General features: G+C 33.0%; 1 protein-coding gene across 2 annotated transcripts; it reads right to left on the reverse strand.

Moving 5' to 3' along the window:
• Positions 1-380: 380 nt before the first annotated feature.
• Positions 381-5,636, reverse strand: LOC114746872 (mitogen-activated protein kinase kinase kinase 1-like). Of its 2 annotated transcripts, XM_028935153.1 has the most exons (9): positions 4,576-5,636; positions 3,785-3,793; positions 3,520-3,604; positions 3,365-3,427; positions 2,604-2,761; positions 1,791-1,863; positions 1,437-1,496; positions 1,013-1,123; positions 381-766 (listed from the first exon to the last, which is right to left on the reverse strand). In XM_028935153.1, the coding sequence occupies exons 1-9, from the start codon at positions 5,346-5,348 to the stop codon at positions 554-556; spliced, it is 1,545 nt and encodes a 514-aa protein (XP_028790986.1). In that variant the 5' UTR covers positions 5,349-5,636; the 3' UTR covers positions 381-553. The 2 variants fall into 2 exon arrangements, with proteins under 2 accessions (XP_028790986.1, XP_028790987.1); XM_028935154.1 differs by lacking the exon at positions 3,785-3,793.
• Positions 5,637-10,637: the final 5,001 nt, after the last annotated feature.

The raw sequence follows: 10,637 nt of genomic DNA on the forward strand, positions 1-10,637 counted from the left end.
GCCTTGGGGATTCAGATGACAATTGCCAGCGGATTGAGATGACGCTTACCAACGGATTGAGGATTGTCGGTGAAAACTCTGGTGGCTTTCAGCATGTTTATTGAATTTCTGTTACATTCCTATTATGAGCACAAGTCCAGAAGGTAAACCCATCCCAAAGTACTAGCCTGTTGGGTGAGAGATCCTAACCACATTTCACTTATGAGGTTCCCCGATGTGAGACGTGCAATGCACTCCTGTTTGAGATCAGCTCTACTTCATGACACTTCACTCAGCCTATGGCCAGTCAAAATCCTCAGTTAATATCAGCCTTTAGTGAAAGCGCCAATGTCACAAGCATAAGTCCAAAGAAAGAATCAATCCCAAAAACTAGTTTATTGGGTGAAAGAGCCTCTTGAACTTATATATCACACTTCACTTGTGAGACTCTTCAGTTTGGGACTCGTAACAATTCCATAATACAAAGCCTGAAATGAGTGTCTCCTTGATTGAATGATAAGTAGAAAGACTTTCTTAGTGAACGCCAACATGCTTGATTGAGATTTGAGAACCTTCAAGACCGAAAATCATTAACAAGTGGAGGAGCAGGAATTATTGGAGGCAAGAATTTTCTTTTTACAAATTTATGTTCCAACAATATAGCTGCGGTTGGCCGTTTTTCAGGGTTAACTTGTATGCATCTTTGAATAAAATCTCGAGCATCTTTCGATATTGATTCAGGAATTGGTGGAGGTTCGCCCCTGCCAATCCGAAATAATGCTTGCATCTGTCATAACAGGGACAAAATTTACATATCAGCTAGTTATTTACTTTTAACATAAAGTGAATAGTCCAAGAAGCTAACTTCACCACAAGTATGAATCAAAACTTAAAAAAGAAATTTGAGGGCACGGCAAGGTGAAGGCAATAGAGGAAGAATCATGTTTCTGTTACGAGAATCAAGGAAAACTAGGAGAAGACAACACTATATGATCGAAGGAAACCAAGGGGAAAAAAAAAAAAAACAACATACCCCTTCCAATTCAGAGTAAGGAGACTGTCGAGTCAACATCTCCAAAACTGTACATCCTAGGCTCCATATATCGGCTGCCGGACCATAGCCGCGGCTCTTTAAATTTACAACCTGGAATCAAAATCAGTGTCGATCGAGTTAAATGTAGGCAAGACCCAATGTAAAATCCACATAATGCATTCCAGAAATTTCAAGCACGAAATTGTAAATCTTCCCTATATGAAATTACTAGAAGTATATTCTTCAGTAGGATAATTTACTGCGAATTGAAATTTATATTTACAACATATTAGAACTTCAGCATGCGTGGGGGTAAGATTGAACTATAAATTAACATTGAAATTAAAATAATTAAATGATCTCATTTTAGTTTATCTATCAGAAGAAATCATATCAAATAAATGAAGCAAGAACAGAGCCAAACCTCAGGGGCCATCCAGTAAGGGGAGCCTTTGCTTGATCTAAGGTCATTAAACTTAGTTGCCTGTGATGATGAAACGAAACAACTTTAAGCATTAAAGACCATCCGAAATTTCCACATAGGGAAAAATTAGACTCTAGAAGAATTCTCTCAGTGTTTGCCATTAACTTGTCTAATAAAATGGTGTTTTTGAAATATCCAAGGAAAAAACTCATCAGTCAATTTTACTGGAAAAATTCCTACCAAACCACTAAAAAATTTCATACTCAAGTATAATTTAAACCAAAGGAAAAGAAAGAAAAACAAAACAAAACAGAGGATAAAAGGAGAAATTCAATTTTTCCCAGAAAAGGGTACCTTTGCCAATCCAAAATCTGCAAGCTTTACTGATCCGCTTGCATCAACCAATATATTAGCACACTTGATGTCCCTTAAATTGAAAAATCAGATATGAAACTTTAGAATGTAGCAAAACCACGTAAAATTGAGATATTTTAGATATCTATTTCCAAGTAAAGCATTCAACTTTCGTCTAAGGAGTGTTCCCAAGTTCCAGAGAATGGGCCTTAACTATAGAATGATTCCCCAAAAGCCAGGAGAACAAACAAAATCTGATTGGCTGGTATCTTTTTATAGTTAAAAGTCAAGCATTTTCACTCTTCAAAAAAGCATTTCTATGATAGCTGCTTCCTACTAGATGAGAAGTTAGATTTCATCTGTAAGGAAACATATCATCATATGGCTTCTTACCAATCTCCTTAATACAACTATCTTCAAACACAGATTTCCTAAACAAATTTTAGAAGAAAAGCCATTTAATTGATAAGAACAAAAGGGGAACAAACTCCACACCTTAAATTGGTCAAGTTTGATGATACAATTTATGAATTACAAAACACTACAGATACTATATAATTATTGCTCAGTGTCATCATTACATCTAGAGAAATATTAGTTGTAAGGAAGCCATAATCATATAAAACCATGGACCGAGATATTAAATTCTGTAGCTTCAAATAGCGTTTTATTCTTCAGGAACTGTTAAAGTAACCTTTTGCTACAACATAAAGATGCGAAATGAACATCCATTCAATCTTCTCCGCAGAACAACAATAGACCTAGACAAAAGAGAATCTATTATGATCAATTCAATAATTTTGCTTGAGTTACCTGTGAACCACATTACAATCATGAAGATACTTCAAGCCACTTAAAATCTGCCGTGTGTATGCAGAAACTTGAGAATCCCTTAAATGATACTTTCGATAGAGATTTGCCAAGGACCCTTTTGTTAAAAGCTCAAGGAAGATATATAGCTTACTTTCATCCTAATGAAGACAGCTTATAATCAGCATACTAAACGAGAGCATAAATGAAACATTTCAGCTGCAATGTCCGTTAAGTAACATAACCAAGCATTAAAAACTTCTGGGAGAAGGCCACAGTAAAATCAGCCTGTACCCTATTTACCAAGAAAACTTGACTAAGATAATCAGAAATAGAATAGCCAATCATTCAGGGGAAATTTTCAGGCCAAAGAAAAATCATCATTGATGGAATTTGACATGTTTAGTCCGATGAACGCTCGCTTCAGTCAAACATTAGAAGGAAAAAAGTGCAGGATTAAAAGCTGATATAGCAAACATTGCAGAATGTCTTCCCTATTTGCAATTCAAAATGACAAAAAGATGAGGAAAATTGTAGAACTGAAAAAGTCACTAAGTGTGGATTTCCTGTTCAAAATTTGGAGACAAAAAAGCTCATAAAATGGTCTTACACCGCAACATTTTCAAATAAAGGCATTGTTTTCACAGTCCACATTTTTTGTATTTGGTTGGGGAATTGGGACATCGGTTGAGAGAAAGTTTATTTCTGTTATCATGTATTGCTTATAACATCTGAGAAGAAAAGCCAACTGATAATCAGAATACCTTATCTGAGCCAAGATATCGAACTATGTTCTCATGTTCAAACCGACTCAAGAGAGATATTTCCTGAAAAGATGGGAACAAAATATTCTCATTGTAAATATTAAATAAGGAAAAACTTTATAGTAAGCTATGATGAGAAGATTAGGCCTTTTCACCTGCTGAAGTTGGAAAATGCTCTGTTTGCCCTGACTTCCTTCATCCAGCAAAGAAACCTCCTTCACAGCAAAGAAGAACCCATCACTGTAGAAAAAGAAAATGCATACGTTACCTCTGTCAAGCAATAAATTGAGGAGGTTATAATACTAGAAATTGAAAATAGCTTAATAAAAATACACTTCCATTTTATCATGCTTAGACAACAGGGCTAGCCTCCCATGACACGAACTAGTCATAAACAGGCCAAAGAAATGTAGTCTGCACCTGCTCACACTGACCCACAAGTTAAACAAGTAAACCTATGAGCAGGTAGAGCAGTATGACTCTCTTTCTATATAAATAAGCGCACACAATGCTTCACAAAACATGTCATCACTCCCATGTAACCTAGAAATAAATAAATATATATTGTGATTTTTGAATACTCCAGATGGGAGTACTGACTTGCACAGTGAAGCATTTTGTGTGCCCATTTATAAGCATGAATTAGGTTGTATACAAATACTGGTACTAATTGTTAAGACCAGCTCACTAATGATCACACGCCCTCAATGTTCCAACAATAACCATCCCAAAAAATACTCACGAGAGGACAAGCCTCACTTCCTCAGCCCTCTACTGCAATTTTCCATGATGAATAAAAAATCACCATCCTCATAAGGAATATACTGAAATGCGGCACACTAACAAAGTTCTCCTTATAGAAGGCAAATCAAATACTTCCCCTATATTGACAAACAAGAGAAGCACCTTTTCATCATAGTTAATTACTTTCCAAGCAATATAAGCCATGGTGATTTAGATAATAGGGGTGGTTTAATTGGAAAGGCCAAATCTACAGGAAGTCTTGTCCTGTACCATAACAATTTCAATGCAATATTTTCATCCCATTTTCCAAGTAATTATGAAAATCCTAGTAGCATATCCAACACCTTCGGTTGCTTTAATTAGAAACGCATCAACATATGTTTAATGTAAATTAATTTAAACAATCAGGTGGTTTTCCTTGAAATGTAAAGTGTGAATTGAAAGGTGACGGAGAAAAGTATACTCACCTCGTAAAGCCTTCATAAACCGTACCAAATGACCCCTTTCCCAGAATCTCTCCCTTTTGCCAACAGGAGAAAGCGCATCTAAATGACCCATATGGTGAGACGTTAAGAACTGACTCATCAACCACACCAGTACCCTTATCACCACCACCACCATCTTCATCTCCGTCAACAGCCTCCTCATTTCCTTTAGGGACCCTCACTTCATCTTCGCCAGTAGACCTAATGCGTCTAACTTGAATTGGAAAATCAGTAACCCTGTTAGCGATTGGCCGCCGCACCATCCCCGGCGGCGGAGGCAATAGAACAGAAGGCCTAACACTTTTGATTACTCTACCACCATCCTGATTGGACCCCAAAGCATTCGAATTAGAATAAGCAACAGTAATCTTCCTCTCCATCCCAGCTTGCAATTTCTTACCTTTTAGCTCTATATCACTATTAATTTCAACCCGGCGTTGAAATTCAGCAGGAATTTGAATTTCATCTCGTGCTTTTTCAATCAGTGGGTTACTATCACTATGGATAGAGCGAGCCTCTCGGGCTCTCCATTCTGCAGTTGGGATTTCAAAGTCTTCGGGTCCAGAAAGTCCTAAACCGCGAAAAAGAAGGTCAACCTCATCGTCGAAGCCCTTTAACCTGTAGCTGGTTTGGCGTAAAAGGTCAAGAGAAGCGACTTCGTCGTATGAGGTGGTGGGAGCTTGGTAATCTATGTTCTTCATGGCGTTTCGGCGCTCAAGCTTGGTCTGCAAGGGCTTCCGGCGCTTGGCGTCCATTGCTGGAAACTTTCTGAAGCTGTGAAGTGAAGCTGACAAGTTTATTTGAATGTCTTGAAATCAGGGATGAGGAAGACGTCAATGACGGCGTCGCGGGAATGCCGTTGGATTTGTGCCACGTGGCAAGCACGAGACGAGAAGAAGGGGTCCTCGCGTGGCGCCAAGATGGACCAAGCCGTTGCCCTCCTTGGCGCGGCTTCTCACCACTCCACTGACGTTTCCATCCACTGCGTCTCCACTTCGACTCTACAATAATTGTTTGTAACAGACGATAAAACACAAACTGAAATGGATCATCGTGGATGGCTATGAAACTGAATTCCAAACTTAAAGAAAAGCAAGAGGCGGAGCACACGCTCTTATGGGGTGATAGATACATATGTAGGGCCCACAAAATATCACCAGTAAAAATGTATTTCTTCTAAAACAAAATTTATAAATAATCAAATGTTACCATTTTACATAATCAAATTATCTTTTTATTAGAAAATTGAAAGGTAAAATAATATATCATGTTAAGAATTTAATGGTGTCACTTGTGATATATAAATAGAATAAAAAACTTTCTTGCTTTATAAATAAAACTAGAGAAGTAGTTTATGTAAATTAAAATTTAATGATATGATGCATAAATAGAACCAAAAATTTTCTTTCACTTTGCTTTGTATGAAAGGTAAAATAGTATATTCACTTTGAAACTTTAATAATGTGATATATATAACTGGAACGAAAATTTTTTTACTTTACATTATGAATAAGATTAAAAAATAATTTATATAAGATAAAATAGTATATTCATATTAAAAATTTAACAATGTAATATATAAATACGACAAAAAATTTGTCACTTTGTTTTATAAATAAGATAAAAAAAGTAGAAGTTTATATGGTGTTTTAAAAAGGATGATTTTATTGCTAGAAAAAAAAGGATAATTTTATTATGTAATATAAATAAATTTTGTTTCGGAATAAAAATATTTTGTACCGGTGATATTTTGTTGAGCCCACATGTGTATCCATATCATCCCCAGGAGCCTCTTGCTTCTTTTTAATTAATTTTAAAATGTAATTTTATAGCCACTCATAATAATCCATTTCACTTGCGTTTGTCGTGGAGCCAAAGTGGAGGCTCAATGGATGGGACCTCAGTGGAGAGAAACCGCGCCCTTGCCTTGCCCCCTTGCGCTCTCTCCTGTTGTGTTTTAGCGGTTTTAAGTTTTATATTTTTAAAATTTAAAATATGTTTCTTTTACATTCCATTTATTTCAAAATTAATAATCATGAAATCATAGCAAAATATTTAATTCATTTAATTTAATTTAATCAATTTAATGAGTGAGAAATTAGTTTCTCCATTCCCCGCCCTGAGATGCTCTCTAAAATTTTTCCTTAATTTTTTAGTGGATTAAAGCTATCTTAGGATTTTTTCTTTTCCCGGAAAAGTCCTTCATTGAAAGTAGGATTGTGTTACTAATGGGAGTTGGGCCTAGCAGAAAGGGTTAGTCCCTCACAATGTAGCGAACCAAGGTTCGAATCCTTGCTGGGAGAGCTGCCCATATTTAGTGCTCGATAGTATCTCGAATAGGATTGTCTCTAATAAGAGGATACCTATGTTTTAGCACACAAAAAAAGTAGGATTGTGTTTTTTGGGGAAAAGAAGGATTTTTTACTTTATGTGCGGAAAAAAAAAAGAGTCCCACATTTTATTTACTGAGTTTAATTTAAGGAAATTTTAGGAAGAAGCTTAATTGTGTTTTAAAGATAAATGATAATTTTTTTTAAAAATGTTAAGGGATAATTAATCCACAGCTCCTTATAGTTTCAACTAATTTTGAATGAGGTCCTTATAGTTTTTTTTTCTTTTTATTAGGTCCTTATACTTTCACTTGTATTTAATTAGTTCCTTGTATTTATTTTTCTTTTTATCAAATCCTTATAAGTTCACCTTATTTTTAATTAAGACCCTGAATTTTTTATTCTTTATTTTATAAATTCTAATAGTACTATTATATAAACATAAAATAGCATATATTATTTAATATTAGTTTATAAACAATAATATTCTAAAGATATTGAATTATTATAATGATTTTAATTTTTCAGCAAAAAATTAATTGTTCTAAAAAAATTTCCTGAATTAATTAATTCTCTTACTTTTTTATTACATAATTATTAATTTAATTTAATTATTAATATTTTATATTGCAGTATTAATCTATTTAATTAAACTTATATTTAATTAATAAATAAAAATTAAAACTACATGGACCTGATTAAAAATTTAGTGAAATTATAAGGACTTAATTAAAAGAAAATAAATACAAGGGCCTAATTAAAAAAAAGTAAAAGTATAAGGACTTGATAAAAGAAAAAAAAACTATGGGGACCTGATTCAAAATTCGTTGAAACTATAAGAACTTGCAAATTAATTAACCCAAATGTTAATAAATCTCTTAGATCTATAAAATTCACACTTTATTTGATTAAAATCAACGGTATAGATAGAAAACAAAGTCAAAAACACATGTTCTCCGTTATATAAATATATATATATATATATATATTATCATATTAGGTTTGAATAGTTCTTGCATCTTACAAGTTGCAAAATCTGCGTAGTTTGAATATGGTACTGACCCCAAAAAAAAAAAAGGAACACGCCCTAGAAAGGAGGATAATAAAAACCACAATTAAAAAGTAAATATTTTAATATGAACTCAATCATTATTCGCATTTTTTTTGCCAACATCATAATTTTTATGTTTAGACCATAGTCCTTAATGTAGAACATAATTATTGAATTGATTTTAATTTAAATATAAGACTCGTTTCTTATATTTATTAATTTTTCTAAATTATTCTTATTAATACTATATCAACTATAACCAAGTAGAAAAGAAAGAAAGGATATTAAGAAAAATGATTATGGTATTTTAAGAAAAATATATCATATTTCTTGTAATTAACTAACTTATCTAACGTTTGTAATATAATCAAATTAGTTTAATAAATCTTATATCAAGGAAAGAAAAAAATATTAACTTGACATCCCGATATCCATGTTTACAAGTTGACGGTAGAAAAGACATTGAAGTGTGAAGATTTTTGAGACTTTTTCACGACCTTATGATCAAATTTTATACCTCTGGAGTAGCTAAATATATATTTGGTTATTTAACTATATACAAAATTTTAATTTGATTTCTTAATTTTAAAAACTATATTTTTAGCCTTTTAATAATAAAATTATTAAGCTTAAATGATTTTTTTTTGTAAGAATCATGGCTATTTTAAAATATTAAACTTAATATCTTAGTTTTTGAAGATTTTTTATCAACATTTAAGATTTCAATCATTATTGTTTTTGGTTAAAAAAGTAAAAATATACCTTTTAAATTAAGAAATGAAATCAAAATTTTATATAAATTAAATTAAAAAATTAAACCTATATTTTAGCCATATTAAGTTGATCCATTCCAATAGCAGTGGTTCATACTTCGTTTCTCTCTCTCCGGTGTCCAGGAAGCAGTTCGCCTTTTGTTTTCTCTGCTCGAGGCTTCATATGTGCAGTGTCAATGCTGGTTTGATTTTTTTTTTTTTTTAATTTTCATTCTGTCATGCGTATTTGGTTGTTTCCGGTATGTTCTCTCTCTCTCGCGCGACGTATAGGATTTCCATATTTGTTTTTTGAGAAAATTATACTAAGGTCTTACAGAAGACAATTAATTTTAAAAAAGTCTTTGGAAATCTAGAAATGATTCTGAAGTCTTCCCGAATCTGTGTATAATTAATTATAATTGTGAAATTACTTATTTGCCCTTATTAATTTTATTGCAAGTTATTCATTTACAACCTCAACAGTGGCTATTGATAACCCGAGAAGAAGTGGTTGACAACCTCGACAGTGCTCCTAACAACTCACTCTCTGAGATGTCAGGGGCATTGCTAAGGTTGTTAACCACTTCTTCTCGGGCTGTCAACAGTCACTATTGATGTTGTAAATGAATTACATTGGGTTCAAATTAATAGGGGTAAATAGGTAATTTCACAATTACAATTAATTACACACAGGTACCTGGGGACTTAGGAATCATTTCGGGATTTCCAGGGACTTTTTTGAAATTAATTGTCTTCTGTGAGATTTGAGTGTAATTTTCTCTTGTTTTTTGCCCCCTAACCGCAAAGGACTAAAGTTCAATTATATGAAAATTAAAATGGGGTGATATAGGGCCTATTTGTTTCTGTTTTTTGTTTTCTTATTCTCAAAACAATTTTATAAAATTGTTTTTAAAGACAAGTTTTAGAAACAAAAAAAAATGTTCAGAAAATAATTTTAAAAAAATCACATTTGAAAAAAATATATAAAAAATTACACTTTGACAAGTGGTAATTATCACCGATAGTGATAAGTAGTAGGTAGTAGAGGAGAAGAAAAAAAAATTTCTCTAATTTTTCAAAACCAAAAAATAGAAAACACAAAACAAAAACAAAAAAACTTGTAAAAGTTATTTTGGTTTTTTAGTTTTTAGAAACATTTTTTGTTTTTTTTTTGTTTTTTAAAACAATCAACTAAAAACAAATTGCCAAACATGTTTTTATTTTTTCTGTTTTTAAAACAAAAAATTGTTTTCAAAACAAGAAACCAAACAAGCCCATAGTTTCCATGTTTTCTTTTTCTTTTTCTTTTTAATTCCCTTTTGTATAATTCAGAATATCCTCATATAATTGTGGCTTTGAAATTGATATCTGTCAGACTGAGAGCGTTAAAGTTAGAGTCCCCAACAAGTGTGTTTCTTGATATTTGAACTTGTGTTCTCTTCTTTATAAGGGTGAGACTGGTTTACCATTTTTTTTGTACAAAAAAATTTAGATGAGTTAGGTACTAGGGACTCACTAGGCCAAAGTCTATTTCTCGACTCAAAGAGTATTTACATAGGTACCTACAAATCACCTACTAACAAGGTCCTCATATCTACTGTGCTTGTGGGTTAGGAGTCAATTTTTTATCAACAGATTAATGCTTGTTAGTACCGGTTTATCATTTCAACTAACACTTTGATTTAGTTATCATACTTATGTTTGTTAGTCTTTTTTGTTTTTCTTTGGGTACAGAAGAAAGGTACTCCTTACAGAATCCTTGTCCATCGGAGGCCTCAAACTCGCTAGACAACTACCAAAATCACCAGACTGGGCCATACCCATCTCTGCCATAGCATTCGCAACCTTGTTGCAAGCTCTTGGAACATACTGCAGCTGAACTTCCCAATTGAAGTTCAACATATCGCAAAA

The sequence above is a fragment of the Neltuma alba genome, unplaced genomic scaffold (assembly GCF_004799145.2).
Source record: "Neltuma alba isolate B1F8T4 unplaced genomic scaffold, ASM479914v2 tig00005124_pilon, whole genome shotgun sequence".
Lineage (NCBI taxonomy): Eukaryota > Viridiplantae > Streptophyta > Magnoliopsida > Fabales > Fabaceae > Neltuma > Neltuma alba.

Excerpts from the sequence above, each read along its gene's own strand:
- LOC114746872 (XM_028935153.1), bottom strand. The coding sequence starts at position 5,348 with ATGGACGCCAAGCGCCGGAAGCCCTTGCAGACCAAGCTTGAGCGCCGA. Across the intron at positions 2,762-3,364 it reads GATATCTTGGCTCAGATAAG|GATGAAAGTAAGCTATATAT; the intron begins GTATTCTGATTA and ends TGTCTTCATTAG. Across the intron at positions 1,497-1,790 it reads CAGATTTTGGATTGGCAAAG|GCAACTAAGTTTAATGACCT; the intron begins GTACCCTTTTCT and ends TCATCATCACAG.